Source organism: Pituophis catenifer, unplaced genomic scaffold, assembly GCF_029215685.1.
Source record: "Pituophis catenifer annectens isolate HBS135680 unplaced genomic scaffold, rPitCat1.0.hap2 SCAF_8, whole genome shotgun sequence".
NCBI classification, from domain to species: domain Eukaryota; kingdom Metazoa; phylum Chordata; class Lepidosauria; order Squamata; family Colubridae; genus Pituophis; species Pituophis catenifer.
The window spans coordinates 10,633,774-10,656,597 of NW_027256888.1; the positions used below are offsets into that span (position 1 = coordinate 10,633,774).

Below are 22,824 nucleotides of genomic sequence, written 5' to 3' on the forward strand. Positions count from 1 at the left end.
ATTGTATTGTATTGTATTGTATTGTATTGCACTGCACTGCACTGCACTGCACTGCACTGCACTGCACTGCACTGCACTATACTTTGTTGTTGTTAGTTGCGAAGTCATGTCCGACACATCGCAACCCCATGGACAACGTTCCTCCAGGCCTTCCTGTCCTCTAGCCATCCTCTGGAGTCCATTTAAGCTCACGCCTACTGCTTCAGTGACTCCATCCAGCCACCTCGTTCTCTATCGTCCCCTTCTTCTTTTGCCCTCAAGCATTAGGCTCTTCTCCAGTGAGTCCTTCCTTCTCATTAGGTGGCCATGGTATTTGAGTTTCATCTTCAGGATCTGGCCTTCTAAAGAGCAGTCAGGGTTGATCTCCTCTAGGACCGACCGGTTGGATTGCCTTGCAGTCCAAGGGACTCACAGAAGTCTTCTCCAGCACCAGAGTTCAAAGGCCTCAATTCTTTGGTGCTCAGCCTTCCTTATGGTCCAACTTTCACAGCGATACATTGCAACTGAGAAAACCATTGCCTTAACTACACTTCACTATACTTTGTTGTTGTTAGTTGTGAAATCGTGTCCGACCCATCGCGAACCCATGGACAACGTTCCTCCAGGCCTTCCTGTCCTCTACCATCCCCTGGAGACCATTTAAGCTCACACTGCTTCAGTGACTCCATCCAGCCACCTCATTCTCTGCTGTCCCCTTCTTCTTTTGCCCTCAATCTTTCCCAGCATTAGGCTCTTCTCCAGGGAGTCCTTCCTTCTCATTAGGTGGCCATAGTATTTGAGTTTCATCTTCAGGATCTGGCCTTCTAAAGAGCAGTCAGGGTTGATCTCCTCTAGGACCGACCGGTTTGATTGCCTTGTAGTCCAAGGGACTCGCAGGAGTCTTCTCCAGCACCAGAGTTCAAAGGCCTCCATTCTTTGGCACTCAGCCTTCCTTATGGTCCAACTTTCACAACCATAAATTGCAACTGGGAAAACCATCGCCTTGACTACACTACACTACACTACATTATATTATATTATATTATATTATGCCTGCCTGGGTCTTTTCAGAATAAGGGATTCTTTTCATTGTTTTCTCTACTTGACCTATTTCTCCCGCCCAGGACTCAGTGAAGCAAGATACAATCTCCAGCATGAACACTGACAAGAATGTTCCTTAGCAGAACATTTATTTTATCCATGCTAGAGGGGAGAACATGGAGTACTTCACTTACGCAACAGCCTACAAGAACATCTAAACAATGACTCACTAAAGACCGAACGAGACATTCCATCTCAATGGAATGGTTTAGTCTTCCGCTTTGAAGCCTTGAAGGCCTAGAAGCATTAGCCAAGCAAGTCCCCGTCATTAAAGGAGCTAGACTTTTTGCCATCTCCAAAACACACGGACAGGAGCTTTGGGTGTGTCACCGCTCTGATTCAGCCCAACTTGCCTGGGATGTCTTAAGTTTTCAGAGAGACCCGGTTGTGGTGTTTTGTGCTCTACTTTTCACTACCCTGGGGCCAAAATGGAAGTGAGTCCCAATCCTATCGGTTTTTCTCTTCCCTTAATTTATAGAAAATATAACAGTTGCACTTGCGTGGACCTCCTTCTCTTTCTCTCTCTTTCCCTCCCTCTCTTTCTCTTTCCCTCCCTCTCTCTATTTCTCTCTCTCCCTCTCTTTCTCTCTCTGTCTCTCCCTCTCTCTCTTGTTTCTCTCTCTTTCTCTCTTTCTCTTTCCCTCCCTCCTTCCCTCTCCTTGTTTTTCTCTTTCCCTCTCTTTCCCTCTGCCCCGTTTCTCTTTCCCCTCCCTCCCTCTTTCTCTTTCTCTCTCTCTCTTTCCATCCCTCTTTCCCTCTCTCTCCCTCCCTATGTTTTTCTCTCTCTTTCTCTCCCTCCCTCTCTCTGTTTCTCTCTCTTTCCCTCCCTCTTTCTCTCTCTTTCCCTCCCTCGCTCTCTCCATTTCTCTCATTCCCTCCCTCTTTCTCTTTCCCTCCTCCCTCTCCGTTTCTCTCTTTCCCTCCCTCCCTCCCTCTCTCTTTCCCTCTGCCCTGTTTCTCTCTGTTTCTCTCTGTTTCCCTCCCTCCCTCTCTCTGTTTCTCTCTTTCCCTCCCTCTCTCTTTCTCTGTTTGTTTTTCCCTCCCTCTCTTTCCCTCCCTCTGTCCCTCCCTCCCTCTCTCTTTCTCTCTCTCTCTTTCACACACACACACACCCCTCTTCTTTTTTGTGACGTGGGAGAGGGCTGAAGCCAGGAAACATTTGTCTGCTTTGTTCCCTTTCCAAAGTTGGTTAAAACTGAAGTCTTCAGAGGGCATTTAGAAATGTGGGGTGGGTGCATTTAATGGCTTGGGTGTTGTTTACATTTCATTGTAGAGTTTTAATTTTTTTTTCTGTTTTATTGTTGTAAGCAAGGGGTCTGGACTAGTCTGGTGACACAGTAGTCTAATAAATACAGTTGTTTCTTCTCCTCACTCTTAAGGTTAAGCCCCTATACTCAAAAGCCCCAATACTCAAGAGGCATATTTAGGAAAGAGCTTTCTAGTAACTTGTAGAATTGTTAGATTATCGCGCACAGATTGCCTCTCAAAAGTTTGATAGTCTCCAATGTTAGTAAATTAAACTATACAGTTGTTTATAAAATACTATTAAGTTCTAGAAGTCAACACATGTCTTGTGATTAGGCACAATCTTGTGACTTCCTACTACCAATAATAGCTATCAATAATAGTGAAATCCTGACATTGGATCCTGACCTTGGTAAATCTGGTGCAATGGTGGATTTCAATTTTTTTTTACTACTGGTTCTGTGGGCGTGGTATGGTGGGCGTGGCATGGCATGGCATGGCTCGGTGGGCATGGCTTGGTGGGCATGGTTTGGTGGGCATGGCAGGGGAAGGATACTGTAAAATCTCCATTCCCACCCCACTCCAGGGAAAAGATACTGTAAAATCTCCATTCTCTCCCCACTCCAGGGGAAGGATACTGCAAAAACCCCATTTATTTATTTATTTATTTATTTATTTATTTGTTTGTTTGTTTGTTTGTTTGTTTGTTTGTTTGTTTGTTTAATTTATATCCCGCCCTTCTCCCCGAAGGGACTCAGGGCGGTGAACAGCCAAAAATTAAAATAACATACAATATAAAAGTTAAGATAACTAAAAATAAATTAAATTAATCGGCCTCCCAATTTAAAACCCCAAGCTATACAATTAAAAAACTACCCCATAAAACCTATTCTGGCCAGGCTGGTTTGCTGAAATAAAAACGTCTTCAGGGCCTTATGGAAAGTGCGGAGATCCGGGATCAGCCGTATTCCGGGAGGTACCTCGTTCCAGAGGGCGGGTGCTCCCACAGAGAAGGCTCTCCCCCTGAGGGCCGCCGGCTGACATTGCTTGACCGACGGCACCCTGAGGAGACCCTCTCTGTGAGAGCGTATTGGCCGGTGGGAGGTTATCGGTAGCAGAAGGCGGTCTCATAAATATCCTGGCCCTAAGCCATGGAGCGCTTTAAAGGTGAGAACCAACACCTTGAAGCGCACCCGGAAGACCACCGGGAGCCAGTGCAGCTCGCGCAGGAGAGGTGTTATATGGGAGTGCCATGTCGCTCCCGTAATCACCTGCGCGGCCGCATTCTGGACCAGTTGGAGCCTTCAGGTGCTCCTCAAGGGGAGCCCCATGTAGAGAGCCCATTTCCTCCCGATCAGCTGGGACTTGTGAGGCAGAGAATAGATGGGGGCGGGGCCAGTCAGAATTTTTACTACCGGTTCTCCAAACTACTCAAAATTTCCGCTACTGGTTCTCCAGAACTGGTCAGATCCTGTTGAAACCCATTTACGACTGTATGAAAAGTGGAATTCAGAATGCTGAAAACCCCACACAGATGGTAAACGAATAAAACTAGAGGCATGAAAAAGAGCCAACAGGCACCTGCTTTTCACATTAGAAGCCAGCCAGCTATTATACAAACATTATACATTTATATATTCTGCCAGCAGGTGAATATTTCTAGTTCTCAAGGGCCTAATCTACAGTACTATAAAAATCCTGCAAAACAGAGCAAAAGTCTGTTGCCTTAAAAAAAGAAAAGAGTGTTTTTGTTTTTAAATGACTCCAATTTAATGTGCTGCTACTTTTAAAAGATAGAAATAGAAATTACAACAGAGAATGCAATACTGCAAGCTTTTGGATAGATAGAATGCTGAATTACAAGTAATATTTGGTTTACAATTGGTTGCTTAGCGACCCTTTAAAATTACGACATCCACCAAAGGTATTTATGACCTGGATACAAAGCTCTGATAGCTGGACTCCCTTGTGCTGATGTATTGCATTGTGAACGTTCAGCAAATGGCCCATATTTACGGATGTTTGCAGCATCCTGCGGTCACGTGACTGCAATTTATTATTACTTTTTTGCTGGCAAAGTTTCTGGCAAAAAGAGCCCATGGGAGGCAGTGGGTTCACTTAGTGACTGCCACAAGAAATGGGTCAGTCACATGGATGCTGCAACTTACAACCTTCCTGATGTACGACAGAAATTCCAGGATCCATTACTGTCATTAAATCGAGGACTACTAAATGGATCTTAATCCAAACTGCAAATAATTTAAAGTCTGCTATGGCTAAGAAGCAAATAAGCAAAATGTAAGTAATGAACATTCTAGAACAGTGATGGCTAACCTTTTTGCCATCGCGTGCCAGGAAGGGGGGGGGGGCAGGGGGCACGTGTGTACGTGCCCACACCCATAATTCTATGAGCCCTGCCACCGCGCATGCGTGCACGACTCCCCCTCCCCTGCTCCTGGCACGCAATGGCCCCGTAGGCCCGTTTTTCTCTCTCACCTGGCTCCAGAGCCTCTCTAGGAGTCTGGGGAGGGTGAAAACGGCCTCCCTCCCCTTCCAGAGGCCAGAAATGGCCCGTTTGCCAACTTCTGGTGGGACCAGAAGTTGGCAAATGGGCCATTTTCAGCCTTCAGAGGGCCTCCGGGGTGTGTGTGGGGAAGGCCGTTTTTGCCCTCCCCAGACTCCTAGAGAGGCTCTGGAGGTTGGGGTCAGCAAAAAACGGGCCTTCCGGTCCCACTGGAAGTTGGCAAACGGGCCATTTCTGGCCTCTGGAGGGCCTCGGGGGGGGAGGCCGTTTTCGCCCTCCCCAGACTCCTAGAAAAGCTCTGGAGCCAGGTGAGAGAGAAAAATGGGCCTTCCTCACCACCCCCTAAGGCCCTCTGGAGGAAGGAAGCAACCTATTTCCCTACTTCTGGTGGGCCCAGAAGGCCCGAAAATCAGCTGGCCGGCGCGCACATATGTGCCTGAGCTGAGCTCATGTGCCCACTGATACGGCTACGCGTGCCACTTGTGGCAGCCGTGCCATAGGTTCACCATCACGGTTCTAGAACTTTAAGGTAGAAATATGACTTAAATGGAATGCTTTTTTTTTGTAGGTCTTTGTACAGCTATAAAGAAATTGTGTTGCGAAGAAATACAGCAGGAAGTCTTGGCTTCAGTATAGTGGGAGGTTATGAAGAAAACAGTGGAAACAGACCGTTCTTTATCAAATCCATTGTGGAAGGGACTCCAGCATATAATGATGGGAGAATCAGGTAATAAACACATACTGATTAAAAGCCAATTCTGTCATCTCTCTGAGGTTGCCTTTGATCAAATTAAGCCCACGAAGCATCTTGCTCTGTACTGTCTATGTTGAAAACCCTTTTCCCAGGATTGTTAACAAAAATGTTCCCCATTTTTACTTGTGGATCTAAGCACTATTGTTTTCCAAGGACCCTTCCCTTACTATCTGCACCATTTCTAAGAAGGGAATAATCTATGAACGTGTTTCATTCACTGCAAAATTTGTGATTGGATTTAAAGTTACCTATGCCAGGGGTCGGCAACCTGCAGCTCTGGAGCCGCATGTGGCTCTTTCATCCCTCTGCTGCGGCTCCTTGTCGCCAGTCAGCTCCACAATTGATAGGGCTTTCAGTTAGGATAGGTAGAGGAAAAAGGACGCCGCACTAGGAGGAGACTCTATACTGGGGGAACCGGACTTCCGGTTGGCTCCACAATTGAACAGGTCTTTGTGGCTTTAAGGTTGCCGACTCCTGACCTATGGCAACTGCCTTATTTAATTATAGAATAGTTCTCAGTCAAAAATGAATCTGAATAAGAGATCCTACTTAATACCACTTACTTTGCAAATGTTTGGTGTTCTGTACCAAACAAGGAATGGGTGGAAAGTGTATCTCCTACCCAAGAGAGAATCATTGCTATAGCTCTTTTATCTAGGCTACAGAAATAGACACAAGAAAGTGAATGCTGATTTTAGAATTAGATGAGTTAACATTTTATCCAGAGCAATTGAATTTTTTTAACAACTTGTTTTACTATAAACTCATCCTGCTTTCCTGAGCTTTTGATCCCCGACACACATAATTGTGTTAAACCAGACAATTGATACAATAATTGATAGTGAGGCACATCGTGAGAATACATGTACCTGGGAGCAAAATAGTGTCCCAGGAAGTGTGGGGCACTGAGGCTCAGGGGCATTGTTCATCTGGGGTGATGCCTCCCCTTGAAAGCAGGATTAGCATTGTTGTTAAGTCTTCCAGAAGCCAGTTAAGCGATGAGAACTGTGACATTGTCTGAAGTGCGTTACGCAATTTTAATATAAACTATCTTACTGTTGTTCGAACTGCCAACAACCTGAAGATGTGGCAGTTTATAAATGAAATAAATGGGTGAGCTAATTTTGCATCTAGTGAATGTTAACACGTTGAGTCCAAGGTTCAGGCATATCTTCACAATCTCTTTGCCTCACGTGGGAGAAGTAGGAAACACATTCTGAGGACGCCAAATATCCTGAAATACCAAAATATCGTACGGCGACAGTGTTTCCACTTATAGGAAATGAAAGTGACTCACCAATGGCTTCAACAGGAACACTCCCCAAGGAATGATTATGCACCAAAATAGGTTCAATTTTATACCAGGCAATAAAAGAACATCTGAAGTGATTCTTGCGTTGGGTTCTGATGCAGATCTGAGGTGATCAGGTTTGATTAAATACTCTTCGGAAAGCTCCTTAATAAATATGAGAACTTCGGCAATTCCGAACACCAAACATTTGCAAAATAATCACCCCAAAGGTGCTTTTTGCAAGAGGCAACTGGACTTTCTGGTTTTTCTTTGAAGATGTTTCGCTTCTCATCCAAGAAGCTCCTTCAGCTCTCTCAGAAAAAACCCCAGAAAGTCCAGTTGCCTCTTGCAAAAAGCACCTTTGGGACAACCATGACCTGGATGACTGAGAAGCTCCATAGACATTTGCAAAATAAAGAAAACTGTCTTGGAATTGCAGATGAGCCTAACTGAAGTTTTATTTGCTCCCCTCCTTCCCCTTCCAGGTGTGGTGACATCCTCCTTGCAGTAAACGGCAGGAATATCTCAGGAATGGCGCATGCCTCTTTGGCACGGATGCTAAAAGAACTGAAGGGGAAACTTACTCTCACTATTGTATCCTGGCCTGGCACCTTTTTATAAAGATGTGAAACAAATGAATCCGTGTACTTTTTTTTTGGTAGCAAAGTATCGATGTGCATTATGTAAGTAGAAGTGTCTTAAAATGCTCCATAGTACATATTTGGGGGAGAAAACACATGCTCTCTTTAAAACTATGGAAAGCTACTGGTGTCAATCAAGGTAACACAACTTATTGTGAATATGTTTCAACCAGGTGTTTTTATATCTATGTTTCACCTGCTCTTTAGATAAAGAAGGAAACAACTTTAGCTAATTTGAAAGTGATTTCAGAAACCTTGGAAGTGATGAAACACTTTTCTAATGATTATGCTTGACAGCATCCATGCAAGACGTAGAAGGCTGGCTGATGAATCTATTAATTTCCCTTTTTGTGCTCAGTAAAAGCAGTCTTTTTTTAAGACATTTTTTTTTCCTTTCCAATATATTATAATCGTGTATTTTATTTCTACTATTAAATTAATTGTAATTTGTAAAGCTAGATTAATTTAATTAAAAAAGAGGACAAAAATACTCAATTTTGCATGCATGAAATTTTCTAATTCATGAAATCAACCATTTCATCTGAGTGTTTTATTTTACTCAGTGTTTATCCTTCCATTTTGGGTTGGGCTCTTCTAAACCAGCATCCTAATGGCAAAGGTAAGGAACAGTATAAGCAAAGAATACAGCCAGAAAGTGCCTGGTTTATCTACAATGAACTACCCACAACTGCATGATCAAATACAGGAGACATATTACACCTGGAGACTATTGACACATTATGGATTTCTAGCCAAGATATGCTAACTTTTTACTTAAAAAGTATTTACTTATCTAAAGGACTAAATGAAACACTGGTTCATCCTTCAGAAAATAGTCTATTGAATGCCCGGAAAAACTGCCATGTGTGAAAGCCTCTGTATTACTTCTGCACTTTCCACTTTCGATGAATCTTGGATTAAATGCAAGGAATCTCAGTGACCAAATGCAACTTTTCGGCAACGTCTTCACCGTCCCAATGGCATAAAGACAAAAACAGCCTGCTTTTTAACATGAAAAAATTCACTCTTTTATTTTCAAAAACCCAAATTAAACGTATGCTTTTCTACTAACAGAACAAGATTAAGAGCAACATTTTAAGACCCAGAAAAATAATTAGATTTAGAGCAATCTATTTCTGGCATTAATATAAGCAAGTAGGCAAAAATATCGCATGCCTATTCTGCAGGGGCAGCTTCAGTGTTTTCCTGTTCGGAGGCAGGTTCGCCACCACCCATTTCTTTTCCTTCTTTGCTCTTTTTTGACTTTTTATGTTTATGCCTCCTGTGGCTCTCTCCTTCTTCACTATCATGGCGGCGCCGGCTGTTACTAGGGAGAGAAAAGAGGGGAGGGGGGAAAAAAAGGACAAAAAATAAAAATAAAAATTAATGGCATCTCAGATTGAGTGCCATCACCTTGCTTCTCAAGCTCTTTGTGTTATAAAACAGGGGTCTCCAACCTTGGCAACTTTAAGCCTGGAGGACTTCAACTCCCAGAATTCCCCAGGCAGCTTTGGTTTGAATTCTGGGAGCTGAAGTCCGCCAGGCTTAAAGTTGCCAAGGTTGGGGAGCCCATTATAAAACTAATTATGTAGTCTATGCAATGATGTCATCGAATGAGCTTCCTTCATCATCAAATCAAAACCAGAAAAGGGGGCTGAAGGAAAACTTTGATATTAAGCTTCTCTTGGGATTTTTCCATTTGACACCAATAACTGTACTTAAAATTAAATACATGTCCCCGATGAAGAGGCCAGCATTATTCTACAAAGGGGAAGTGACCGATCTCACAGGATTTCCATTCACAAAGGTAGACTTAAAATTGTTTTACAATTAAACAATTGTTTAATTGTAATGTTCTTGAGAACAAAAATAAAAATCTTGAGATTTTTATTTTTCATTTTTTTACTATAAACTAAAGGTAGTCCTTACAACAGTCCATTTAGTGACCATTCAAAGTTACGATTGACAGTGGAAAAGGTGACTTTTGACCATTTTTCACACTTACGACCGTTGCAGCATCCTGATGGTCACATGATCAAAATTTGGATGCTTGGCAACTGACTCATATTTATGACGGTTGCAGTGTCCCAGGTTTATGTGATCCCCTTTTGCGACTTGCCAGCAAAGTCAATGGGGAAGGCCAGATTCACTTAACAACCCTGTTGCTAACTTAACAGTTACAGTGATTCACTCAACGAATGTGGCAAGAAAGGGTTGTAAAATGAGGCAAAACTCACTTAACAAATGTTTCAGTTAGCAACGTAAATTTTGGGCTCTGCTGTGGTCGTAATTGGAGGATTACCTGTGCTCACTCTCTCACACACAGGGCCATAGAACATGTAGATCAATCCAATGAGTGTTTTTAAAAGGTGATTTTAACTAACGTCTCGCTTAGCAACAGAAATGTTGGCCTCAATTGTGGTGTTTAGCAAAGGGAGGCAAGCAAGTGGAAATGTTTCACTTGGCAAATAAGCAAAGGACATTAAAAAGACTGCTGCTTTATTGGTCAGTGTCTCCTCACAGACAAGGTAAAGCTGGGGTGTTAAACTCAAGGCCCGGATTCGGCCCACAAGGTGCTTAGATCTGCCCGCGGGGCCACTCTGGAAACAGCGAAGGACCAACCCACGGGGCCTCTGCTAGCGAAATGGAGCTCGGGAGGGCTGCGTGTGGCCCTCCCGAGCTCCGTTTTTGCTGGCAGAGGGTTGCAGGAGGCCATCGCAGCCGAAAAAGGAGCTTGGGAGCCAGTTTTCGCTGGCAGAGCGCTCGGGCTACAACAGGCGCCCCCAACCAGGGTGACATCGAGCTGGCCACGCCCACCCCGGCCACACCCACCACATCCCCCTGTGAGGTCAAACGCAACCCTGATGCGGCCCTCAATGAAATAGAGTTTGACACCCCTGAGGTAAAGGATTGGGCCCCGATTTTGAAATGAACCACAAATGGGCGCTTTTGCAAAGAGCGGCCAAACACTCGCTCTCCTCCAAGGACAGTGGATCCCATCACTGGCCAGAGATTTTGCCTGCTCTAAACGGCCCGCCGAGACAAATGAACTGAACCTTTCGTTAAAAAGTTCCCAGGATCGCACTAAAAAAAGATTCTGATTCTAACTGTCACCTACGGTCAGATCTCTTTGATTAGATAAAACATTTTACTAACTTTGGGCTTCATTTTTTGCTAGGGAAAAAAAAAAAAAGAAGAAGAGAGAGGGAGGTACTGCGGGATAGCCAACGTTTTTATTTTTAAGCACCACCTATAAAACAACCATTTGATAGCTTAGTAAGGAACTGACCTCCGTGACGATTTGTGTCTCGTCTCTTCTTTCTCTCGGTGTCTCCTTTCTCGGTGCCGCTCTTCTTTCTCTCGACTTGTCCTATGTCGTTCATAGCCTCTCTCTGCATATTCTCTGTATCTGTATCTCTGCTCCTCATCACTAAGAAGAAAAGAACATTCCTCAAATTAAAGTTAGCAACTCTTGGCTTCTCCCATATACACCTTACAAGTAGGTCCGGCAGGGAGATGAATAGTTGTCTGCCACACCTATTCATCTCCGCTCCCTGCCTTTTATGCCCAGAGCTAGGGTGAGACGTCGCCAGGAGCGTTGGCTCTTCCGTCCCAAGGACCGGCCCATAGATTTCCACTGCTCTCCTCTCCTCTGCCTTCTGTGCATCAGGCACTGGACCCAGCTGTTCCTCCTCTTCCTCATCAGCCACCTCCAGACCTGGGGGCTGTTGACTCTCCACCTGAGGGCTGATGGATGACCCAGGCTCCGCCTCTGTCTCTCTCTCTGACAGCTCCATTCCCTCTTCCGTCTCAGAGCTCTCAGGTTGCCTTGATGCTGACCCTGACTCCCACGCCGCCTCCTCATCCGATTTGGCTGCTGGAGGGGCCGGCTGCCGACAGGCCACAACTAAAAGAAAAGCTTCCTGGACATGGCACTCTCCCAAAAGCTAAGGCAGACACCGCAAATTGGGCTTTGGGCTTGTCTGGGTTCAAATGTTAAGGAGAAACAGGTGGACTGGTAGATAGAAAAAAAATCCCAAGTTGCAAAGTTATTCTAGATAGCTGGGAAAAAGTACAATACAGCGGTGAGACCTGCCTCAAATTTAAGCCTCTAAATAGAAACGATCCTTGGCTCCATTAGTTGGGAAAGGTATTTTTTTATTAGAAGTCAGGTGCATCGCAGTAATGCATAGCCAGAACTGAGAATCATGTTCCAAAATCCCTAAGACCTACTTTTCCCTTCCTTAACTGCCTCCCATTACTGATCTGCCCCCCCACCCCCCATGACCAATCAAGTTCCAGCAAGATGTTTTCAGAACAGTCACTGGTATGCAGCTGCATTCTTTTCCCAGCTGGGTGACCTTGAAGCAGCATCTCGGGGAGATACAGCCGTTACTTTCGTTTTCCCCCAAGCATTCCCCCTCCCATCCACCTTCCCCAGAGTTCATGGAACCCTGTCACCGCATGATAATGAAGCACAGAAGCAAGCATAAGGTGGCAGTTGATATCAGCAATGGCACACTGCTTCAGTAGTCCTACCAATAAAATTACACCATGACTCTCCAAAGTCTCCCCAGGTGATCCTGGCCTTTTACCAGAGCATAATGTCAATACTTGCTTACAATGTGTGTCATTCATGGAGGTACAACATATTGTTCTTTTTAATCTTAGACTCAATTTCACAGGGCACTGAAAAATTGTTAAAACCCATATTTGATCCAGGATATCATACCTGAATGATCTATGACTCCCAAGCTTCCCACTTTCTCTTATTATTCCACAAATGATTATTTTATTAGGCTAAAAGGTCTCTGGATTTTCACTGTCATATGACAGTCGTTTTGCTACGGATGTCAGTTAAATTGAGTCACATTAAAAAAGAAAGAAGAAAAATTTTCTCTTCCCTCCTTTTTGGTTAAGTCTGCAAGCAACACAGCATCTTCCCTAGGCCTGGAAGTCATTAAGGTTCATTTCGGCACCCTTGAATGACCAGATCGTTTTGTGCTTTCAATCAAGGTGCCTAAGGAACAGATGTTAAACTGATCTTTATGCCTAAAACACTGACCCTGTAATTTATAACACAAAACATACAAAGTAGAGAAACATTAGTACTAAGCCTCTATAAGAACAAACATTATGGTAATGTATTTTAAACTCAACCCTTAATGCATGTAGCATTTTGAAGCTGAAAAGAAGGAAGAGAATTATTTAAAATAGCACAAATCTCTTTACAAATGAGGAGGAAAAAAAAATTAGGTCTCCGTATGAGCATTTTGAAGAGGTGATTCCACTCCTTTCTGCGACTTAATAAAATCCACCATCTTAAGTTTTGAGTCTTGTATGCAGTGTTTATTTTTGCACTTCTGGTTTGAATTTGAGTTAGCTGGCTAGGCTTTCAGAGAGAAAAGGCAAACAAAGGCCGGTCCTTGTCCCCTAAGAATATGCAGCTGCGTGTGAAGTTTGAAAATACATTTTTTTAAGCAGGCCCTGAACTCCCACTGCAAAGCCTTGGATTAGGTCCTGATACCCACCTATTGAACACACTTGCGGTCGGACTGTGCTCCCGCTCCCGCTCCCTTTCTCGGGTCCGCTCCCGCTCTCTGTCACGATCTCGATCCCGTTCTCGATCTCGATCTCTTTCACGCTCTCGGTCTTTATCTCTTCTGGAATAATAATCCCACTGTTTGGTCGTGTCCATGAGACTAGGCCATGATGGGGCAGAACCTGTAAGGTGCGGAAAGGTGACTAAAGAAAAAAATTCCAGGATTAGAAAACAAAAAAAAAAGTTTGAAACGTTTGAAAAGCGTAAAATGAATCGCACTGGGATTATTCCCTATTTTATAAAAGGGAAGCCTAGGATGGAAGGTTAACTGTAAAACCCACCTTGAATGGCGGATTGAATAAAGCTTATAAATTAATTGCTTCCGCTGCCCAGTTGTGAATTCTACATCCAGTAGCAATTTCAAAAGTAGTGTCAATATGAGAATCTCTTCCCTTGTTTTATGGTATTATATTTAAAAGTCACATTTGTGTTCTTCTGTAATTGCAGCTGCGCTTATTTACTTTCTTGTACACTGTTTTTCTGAACTTTAAAAGGATAAAGAAAGAGACCCAGATTACCTGCAAAATGTTCCAAGTTTGGCAGATGGGTTTAAAGTGCGCCAAACTAAAAACAAAACATTTTATATTCTGGAGTTTCGACTTAAGCCAAGGATAAAGGGCGGTGGGGGGGGGGCTATTTCATGTGGTTTCGAGTATTTTGACATCTGTAAATTAGCATTTGTTGGTTAGACAGGAAGACAAGAGAGAACCTCACGGTTCATAAACTGCTCACGTTATTAGAACTGACTAACGGTGAGAGCAAGGATGAGGAAGATTCAAATTAGGAACACATTTAAAGAGACAGGCATTTTAAAAATAAGGCCACTGCTGCCTGCCTAGAAAGCAAATTTGCTGCTAAATTAAAAAAAAAATTGGCATGGAATAATTTTAATTCCCAGACTGCCATGTAATGGCACTGGATTCTCTTAGTGAGGCGCCCAGCCCACCCCAACCACTAAATATAATAACAAAAGGGTGCATTTCAAGCAAATCTGAAGCCAAGGATTCAAAGGGTGTTAATTTTATAGTTGCTTGTGGCTTGTATTGAAGTGAAACTATCTTTCGTAACTGAACGCAGCTTTGAGACGGGTTTGTACAGAGGCAAAAAAAGGATGTTTCTTCCAGTATTTGCTATGGGAACTTTAAAAATCTTTCATTTAAAAAAAAAAATGAAAATATTCCTTGACAATGTTTTATGAAGTAATAGTGATGGGCACCACTCAATGGAAATGATCGTCTTGCCTTGTTGTGTTGTTTTAGGACAAAAAACCCCCCAGATATTTTGATTTCTTCCTGTGCCCTATAGAAGAAACTTGATTCGTTTTGGTTTCTCCTGCCAGAACAGACTTTGTTCAAAATATTCCAAGTTCTCTTACTTGGAATAAATCAGGTTTTTTTTTTTCATTCAGTACTCACCCAAACCAATTTACTAGGCACTGAGCACTTAAAACCAAACCAACACACTAATAAAGAGAGATCCTAGTCTCTAAATCCTGAAAATGTATAAATATGTGGAAAAAGTTACTTCAAGCCTCACATTTGTTAATTTTGGCCTTACAGATAGTCCTTGGTTTACAACTGTCCCTTTAGCAACAGTTCAAAGTGACGATGGCTTCGGAAAAAATGACTTACAACCTGTCCTCAAAGTTATGACCACTGCACTACCACCCATGGTCCACGTTATTGCAATTCTGGTGCTTGGCAATTGGTTGGCATTTATGATGGTTTCAGTGTCCTGATGTCACGTGATCACAGCTTGTGACATTCCCAGCTGGCTTCCAACAAGCCAAGTCAATTCAGGAAGCCAGTTTCTCTTAATGACCACATGATTCATATAAGGACTATATAATAAAAATGGTTATAAAATTGGGACTGGTCATATGATGAGTCATTTTATGACCACGCTGACTGACGACAGAAATTCTGGTCCCAATTATTGGTAACAAATTGAATTATTGCTTATAAATCGAAAATAACTCCTATTATCAAGAGTTTGTGGTAAAACATCAATTACGGAAAAAAGCAAAATGGAGGAAGATACAGACGGGGACATTTCTGCCTGATGCTCTAAACTGCTGCAGAGTCACTGCTTAAAAGTGACATTAGTCACTGAGAAATTATTTTCCTTATAAAGCTTTTCAAATAATTAACTGAAATTATACCAAATATTAAATCATGTTTACAGCATCATGTTTATTTGGAAACAAATCCCAGTCTTACAATCTAAAATGGAAATGAATGAACTTACTTTCCCAAATGGCCTGATTCTGAGATACCCAGAATTTATATATACTAAAGGTGTTTGGATTTCTTATTACTATTTTATTTTAGCAGTTGCGCTTATAAAAACGCATGCTGGTAATCATCCTGAACAATGTGTTTAGGACAAAACCATTGATTAACATGTATTGAACTTCCTCACAAGATAACTCCTTAGCACTAGAAAATGAGCAGGACAACGAAAGGAAAAGTCACTTGTTTCTCCTCTTTGAAGGATAGGAATTTCTGAGCACCAGGAATTTTTTTAATCCTCCTTCAATTAGAAGCAACAGATTTCCACTATTACCAAATAGGACATCACCAATACAATTTCTACACCAGGAACGTGGGGAGATTCACAAATACTAAATTTAGAATGAAATTACAATGCCCTAGAAGAAATATGTTCAATTAAAAATTAATTAAATTAATTAAAAGGGGAAATCTACATTGGAGCTCTGAATGGGAAGAACATTCAACTTGAAACGTGTTATGAAAAGGCAACAAGCGATTTCCCCATAACAACAAAACTTAAAAAAAAAATACAGATGATGTATATAACGAGAATTCTAACACTCTTCTTTTTTTAACCTCACTCAGCCTTACCACTATTAACCACAAGAGGGAAAAACATTAAGTCTGAATAGGAGAATAAAGTGTTTTTTGAAAAGCCAATTCCTAGAGAAGTTCAAGAAAAGGTAAACTTTGTGTTACTCAGAATATTCTCAGCTTCTTCTATTATTCAAAAGGCGTCATAGAATATAGGACTGGAAGGGACCTCAGAGGTCTCGTAGTCCGACCTCCTGCTCAAGGCACCCATGATTCTGGAAGGCAAGCTGTTCCACTGTTTTATTGTTCTCACTGTCAGGAAAATTCTCCTTAGTTCTCGCTTGGATCTCTTTTTCAAAAGCTTCCATCCTTCGCTTCTTGTCCTGCCCTCTGCCCTCTGATGCTTTGGATGTGACAGCCCTCAAATGCTGGAAGACAGTGATCATACCCGCCCCAATCCTTTTCTTTTATAGGAGAAGACATTCCTAGCACCCTAAGCATCAATCTATAAAATATGAAGATCTTTGTTCTAAATGGTATCGAATCAGACTGCTCAAGGTAATATTACTGAATTCTTCTGGCCACTATCCAAAAACAAAACGGAGTAGCAATTTTTTTTTTTTAAAATGTGGGTAGGCTCAGGAGTCTTCTTGTGCTGCTGCTGATGATACTGGTTCCATTTTTTGTTTTTCCATGTAACGTTCAGCATTTATTGGAAAACAGAAAACCTAAAATCCAGAGGCGAGATGTGCTCCCAATCCCCTGGCCTTTTGAAAACATCCACCGTATTTTTCGGAGTATAAGACGCACCAGAGTATAAGACGCAGCTTAGTTTTTGGGGAGGAAAATAGGGGGGGAAAAAATCTGCCTACCAGGTATTCATCTGGCTAGCGTCCTTAGCCTGGTCAGCTTCAGCACATTATTTTGCTGGTTTTTTTAATCCCCTGCTTGGGGGATAAAAAACAGCTTCTAAGGCACAGCTGAGAGGAAGCAGCAATGAGAAAAGCAGGCAAAGCACAGGGAGATCGCTTCACTCAGCTAGCGCCTTGTTAGGGCTGAAAAAAGGCTTCTAAAGAACAACTGAGAGTCGGAGCACAGCGGGAGCAGGCAAAGCTGGGAAGGTCGCTTGCTAGTACTTCGTTAGGGCTGAAAAAAAACTTCGGAGTATAAGACACACCCAAATTTTCAGCCTCTTTTAGGGGGAAAAAGGTGTGTCTTATACTCCAAAAAATACGGTAAGTATCTAAAAATCTGGCTCTGCCATCTAACTTGAAGCTTACAGAGGAGCATTAATCCATGGGGCTGTAATTAGCACCACTGAATGCTCTTCCCCCTGCCTTTTAATTACCTTTTAATACTGAAATTTACTCTCACTGCTTCTATTTTCATTTCTTTTACGTTCACTTTGTGTTTTTAACATTTTATCTGTACATAGCCCCGAGTCCTTTAAATTTTTTAAAGCTTTTAAATTTGATAAAATCATTTCAGGGAAAAAAATATTTTTGTAATTAACTGTTTATATTGCATGCTATAAATATACAGGTAGTCCTCAATTTACAACCATTTGTGTAAATGATCCAGAATTATGACAGCCTCAAAAAGGGTACTTTGCAACCTGCTGCACAACACTTCTGGCTGTCTCAAATTGCAACCTCACCCTCACAGTCGTGTGATTGTGATCTGGGAGCTTGGCAACCTGTTTCAATTTATTGCTACCTTCTCTGCCAGCTACCTCAGAGAGTCAATCTGTGAGATTGAACGACCTGCCGAGATTGCTTAATGACCACATCCGGAAGCACTGGGATTGCTGTTGTTGAGAAAAGCAGTCATGTTTAACTACCGCTTTGCTCAACAACTGAGATTCCGAATGTAAGAATGGATGTAAGTCAAGGAAGGACTACATATATTTTCAGTTAACTGATTCTCCCCATGCCCCTCTCCTCACAATATGGCAGGAGACTGGTGCCTGCCAATGGAAGCTTGACAAATGAAAGATGCCATCCGTAATAGAGAGACTTGGGAAACCGACAATATATTAGGTTATTAGTTTTCCTGTAGGCAAGAAGAAATTTTAGATATGAAAATATAGCAAGCTACATGACATTTTGAAGCAGTGAACTGAAGACACTTACCACCACCGTATGGAAATGCACGAGCGGAGCGACTATCATAACCAGAGGAATGTCCACTGTTGGGAAACAAATATGAATCAAGCCTCTTTCATATTTAAGGTTCTGTTCAAATTAACCAATTTCTATTGCGTTACAGGTCCAGTTACTAAACTGCGTATTTCTTTGCAAGCATAGAAAATGATTAATCATATATTTGCTGTATTAAATCAGCATGGGCTGCCCCTGTTAACTGGATGACAGTGCTCTGAACGTACTATGCCTGTAGCTGTGCAGGAATAAATTAAGGCAACTAGCTAGCTGGTCCATCTTTGCATGTATAAAGAGGTTTATCAATGTCTTCTAAGCTCCCTATCATTATCTTCATAAAAGAGGTGAGGGTCAGAAGGAAGTCTGTTTGGGTCCTTCAATGCATAGCCTCTTTGTTATTTTTGCATCCCTCTACACATTCTGCAACAGAAAGCCTTGCGAAACTATGTTAAGGCAAGCAACAGATCCATTTCTTTGCTTTCTGTTCATACTTGAACATGGATGAATTCACCTTTCACCTATCAGCTCAATGTTCCTACAAATACCCATCTTGCTTTGTTCATATCCTGTCTTTCCATCTTACGGATCAGATTGATGCAGCTAGCTACACTAGGAAGGCATCGCCAGACAAAACAGTTCTCTACATGGTAGAGAACATGGGAAAGGAAAAGGTTCTTCCATTAGAAAACTTTTTAATGTCAAGGGCTGAACACTGAATCTTGCCTGATATAATTCAGCCAGTTGGTGAGGTGGGGAAGGCCAAATCCAATCCTACCACTGCTAAAACAAAGAAAAGCTTTGATTCAGATCACGATTAATATACCGTATTTTTCAGAGTATAAGACGCACCAGAGTATAAGACGCAGCTTAGTTTTTGGGGAGGAAAATAGGAAAAAAAAATCTGCCTACCAGGTATTGATCTGGCTAGCGTCCTTAGTCTGGTCAGCTTCAGCACATTATTTTGTGGTTTTTATCCCCTGCTTGGGGATAAAAAACAGCTTCTAAAGCACAACTGATCTTTGGAGAGAGAAGCAATGAAAAAAGCAGGCAAACCACGGAGATCACTTTACATGCTAGCGCCTCATTAGGGCTGAAAAAAAGCTTCACAGCTGAGAGTCGGAGGGAGCGGGGAAGATCGCTTCACTGAGAAAAAGCTTCTAAAGCACAGCTGAGAGTCGGAGGTAGATCTAGCATCTCCTTAGGGCTGAAAAAAAGCTTCGAAAAAGCTACATTCGGAGAATAAGACGCAGCCAAATTTTCAGCCTCTTTTAGTAGGGAAAAAAGTGTGCCTTGTACTCCAAAAATTACGGTATGTAATTTGGGTTAAACCTCTTCACCCACTGGCTGTTTTTATTTATTCATTTATTCTAGGAGGCATTCAGTATTTATTGATGTATTTATGATTTATTATATTAAATCATAAATTATGTTAAATCATAAAATTAATTAATCATTAATTCTGGGTGCTTGGCAACTGGCCCACACTTACAACTATTTGCAGCATCCTGTGGTCACAAGACTGCAATGTATGACATTTTTACCCAGAATCTGGTTTCCAGCAAAAAACCCACTCCATAATGTTTTAGCTATGAGTTCGCTTTATGACCGCTGCGTTTGCTTAATGACTGCCATGGGAAAGGATGTAAAATTGGAGGTGGTCACATGGTGACCTGACTTATGACCACCATCTACTTAAGAGAGTCAAGCTTTCTACCAGAAACAATCCAGAGACATTCCAGGAGAATAACAATAAAAAGCTCCAGAGACATTTTCCTTAATCAGAAATTTACAATGATTAAAAGAATATATTGTATATATGGCAGATTGTTACTACCTTGTCTAGCCCTGTTCCAAAGCTTTAACTGAGAAGGAAACCAAATGCATAAGAGTTACCCAACTAATATCTAACTTCAGACTTCAAACCTGATTCGCTCTCCCCATATCCCAGTCATTTCTACAACTCCTCCAGGTAACCTTGCTCTTCGTTCTACCTACCCCAAAGTGGTTGCTGAAACCACAAACTTACAAAGCAGGCTCCTTTTTGGTTCAAGGAAATTCAAACAGTTAAAAACAGTAAACGGTATTTTTGTTCAAATTCCCACCATAGCAATTGTTAAAATAAACAAAGTCCTTGTAATGTTTGATTACAAGCTAAAATTTACCTTTCTATAGTTGGTATAAGGGAAGGTGGTGGTCCTCCAGGTGGGGGAGGAAAGCCTGAAATAGTTAATTAAGAGAATTGGTTTAAATTGAAAACAAATTCAAAATTAAAGTTAGTGCGTATTAGCTGGGCCGCAGCAGAAAAACAAGGCAGCGTTTAGTAAAACTTTGTAGCAATAAATGATAAGAATCATGCCAAAATAAAACAGTTTGCGTAGCTTATTTTTTTGAAAATATTGCACACTTAATATATTCTAAGGTTCTTCTAATTCTTCAACTACTTTGAGCAAGTTGGCAACTCAAATCACTTTGCGTAGTAATGAGGTGCTCCAAAGAAAACTGAGTGCATTCTTTTAAAAAGTGGGATATATTTAAATGTTCCTTATACGAAAAAGGAATTCACAGTTAAGTTTCATGCTACTTTTAAAATAAATATATATACCTGGCGGTGGCACAGTTATTGGTATACCTAAAACAAAAAAGATGCACCCAGTCATTTCAGCAATGAGTTTATATTGTCTCAGTCCCATATTGCGGTTCCCATATTGGCATCCATGCCAACAACATATTATTAAAAAGCCAATAAGAATTGTCAGTAAATTAATTTCTACCACCAATCCGTATCGGTTTCAGTCCAGAAAGGTTCTGTGTGTGAATCTACAACAAACAGCAGAACCTGATCATTTGTGGCCGTGTCCATGCAAATAAATGAATGAATAAATTCAAAAAACTCTACCACATGCACCCACATTAAAATATGTGCCCAACAAATGTACTGGCACTGTTTCCATATTAATGACTTCAAATCTGTTGAGCAAGAGTAGATGATGACATTATTTAAATAGTGAAGACACAACACAATTAGAATTTTCTGATTATATTTTTTCAAAAAAACCTTTCAATATTTATGTATCATTAAACTCCAGGGACCATATCATCTAGATAGGAAGTTATGTTACTCGTAGTAAACGTATTATAAAAAGGCAACTCTAAAAATATTAATTTAAAGTAACATCTTAATTGTTCTTTTTCTTTGAAAAAATACACATGCACATTTCAATGGGAAAAAAAAGACCCACCTGTGCCTTTATATCCTCAATGTTAACAGACAAGACAGCAAGTTCAAAATGTAAAATGACAAGTTAACGTTAACTGGGCCATACGGTTCTCATTAAAAGAACTTTAAAAAACCCAAGAGAATAATCCTCCCATTGACACATCATACCAATCATGCCTGTTTGATAAAACTAACTTTAGCAATGATGAAATGCCTGATCCTCGACTATATATCTTACTTGAGAGAATGGGAATTAGACCAGTAGACCACTTTCATATTATAAAATGTCACAGGAACAAGTACATAACATAGTTAATTCTGCCAATTAAACTGTTTTGTCATTTTGTTCATAAATCCTAAAAAAACATAGCTCGGTTGTTGTTGTTTTTAAACACCATCTAGTTCCAGTAACTATTCTCAGTAATATTTAGTCAGCTTTTTAGGTTTATATTTTTAAACAACAGCAATTCTTCCGGTCTCCAGTGATATTTGCATCACAAATAGCTAAGTGAACACAGAACCAGAGCTTCAAAGAAAAATCCCCTTTCAAAAGGATCATCCAAAAGGATGTTTTATATTGGAACGTATGAAAACTTTCCGGGCAGAAGTTCCAAGTTAATAATAACATTGGCTAACAAGAAACTAATAAGAAACGTTTCTACCCCAATAGAGGAGGAATGGGCAGATTTTCATTTTGATTTGCTCTTTGAAGATGAAATACTGCAAACCTGAAAGAGCCAAAGTTACAATACTTTTCCTCCCCCCAACCATTGTTTCCAAGTGTATGAAACTGCAAGTGATTAAAAAAAAAAAAAGGAAAACCCTCAGGGCAGGTTCATCTGATAAAACTTGTACCTCCTGCTTCCACAATGTGCTGAATTGTAGCACATGCCAATGTGACTGAATGCTGAACTTCAATAAAAATCTGACTTGTCTTTAGAAAATTTTAAAATAGTGGTTTTATTTTCTTGTTCCTTACACTTTCACCTCAGGTTTCATCCATCAATTACAAGTATAGGTATACAGGTAGTCCTCGACTTACGACCACAATTGAGCCCAACATTTCTGTTGCTAAGTGAAATATTGGTTAAGTGAACTTCGCCCCATTTTATGATTTTTTTTTTCCTTCCCACAGTTGTTAAGTGAATCACTGCAGTTGTTAAGTAAGTAACTTGGTTGTTAGGTGAATCTGGCTTCCCCACTGACTTTGCTTGTCAGAAGGTCGCAAAAGGGAATCGCATGGGACACTGCAACCGTCGTAAGTATGAGTCAGTTGCCAAGCATGCAAATTTTGATCATGTGACCACAGGGATGCTGTAACGGTTATAAGTGTGAAAAATGGTCATATGTCACTTTTTTCAGTGCCTTCGGCACTAAATCAGGGATGGGTTCTAAAATTTTTTTACCACCGGTTCTGTGAGCATGGCTTATTTTGTGGGCGTGGCTTGGTGGGGGGTAATGTGACTGGGTGGGCATGGCCAACTTTTTAAAAAAAGTTTTAAAA

General features: G+C 41.4%; 2 protein-coding genes across 5 annotated transcripts in view; one reads left to right on the plus strand and one right to left on the minus strand.

Moving 5' to 3' along the window:
* The window catches only part of LNX1 (ligand of numb-protein X 1), a 103,104-nt gene extending 95,589 nt beyond the window's left edge, over nt 1-7,515 (plus strand). Inside the window, exons 11-12 of the mRNA XM_070948543.1 lie at nt 5,418-5,576; nt 7,380-7,515. Of these exons, the coding sequence (XP_070804644.1) occupies nt 5,418-5,576; nt 7,380-7,515 (295 nt within the window). The remainder of the gene's footprint in view (nt 1-5,417; nt 5,577-7,379) is intronic.
* Nucleotides 7,516-8,538: 1,023 nt separating this feature from the next.
* FIP1L1 (factor interacting with PAPOLA and CPSF1) overlaps nt 8,539-22,824 on the minus strand; it is a 44,259-nt gene continuing 29,973 nt past the window's right edge. For 2 of the 4 annotated variants that reach the window (XM_070949086.1, XM_070949083.1), the window contains 6 exons: nt 20,706-20,732; nt 20,266-20,320; nt 18,077-18,132; nt 13,067-13,280; nt 10,825-10,965; nt 8,539-8,862 (listed from right to left, as the gene is read on the minus strand). In XM_070949086.1, the coding sequence (XP_070805187.1) occupies nt 8,712-8,862; nt 10,825-10,965; nt 13,067-13,280; nt 18,077-18,132; nt 20,266-20,320; nt 20,706-20,732 (644 nt within the window). In that variant the 3' untranslated portion in view covers nt 8,539-8,711. Of the gene's footprint in view, nt 8,863-10,824; nt 10,966-13,066; nt 13,281-18,072; nt 18,133-20,265; nt 20,321-20,705; nt 20,733-22,824 lie in introns of all 4 variants that reach the window. The other 2 variants (XM_070949084.1, XM_070949087.1) reach the window with 2 other exon arrangements.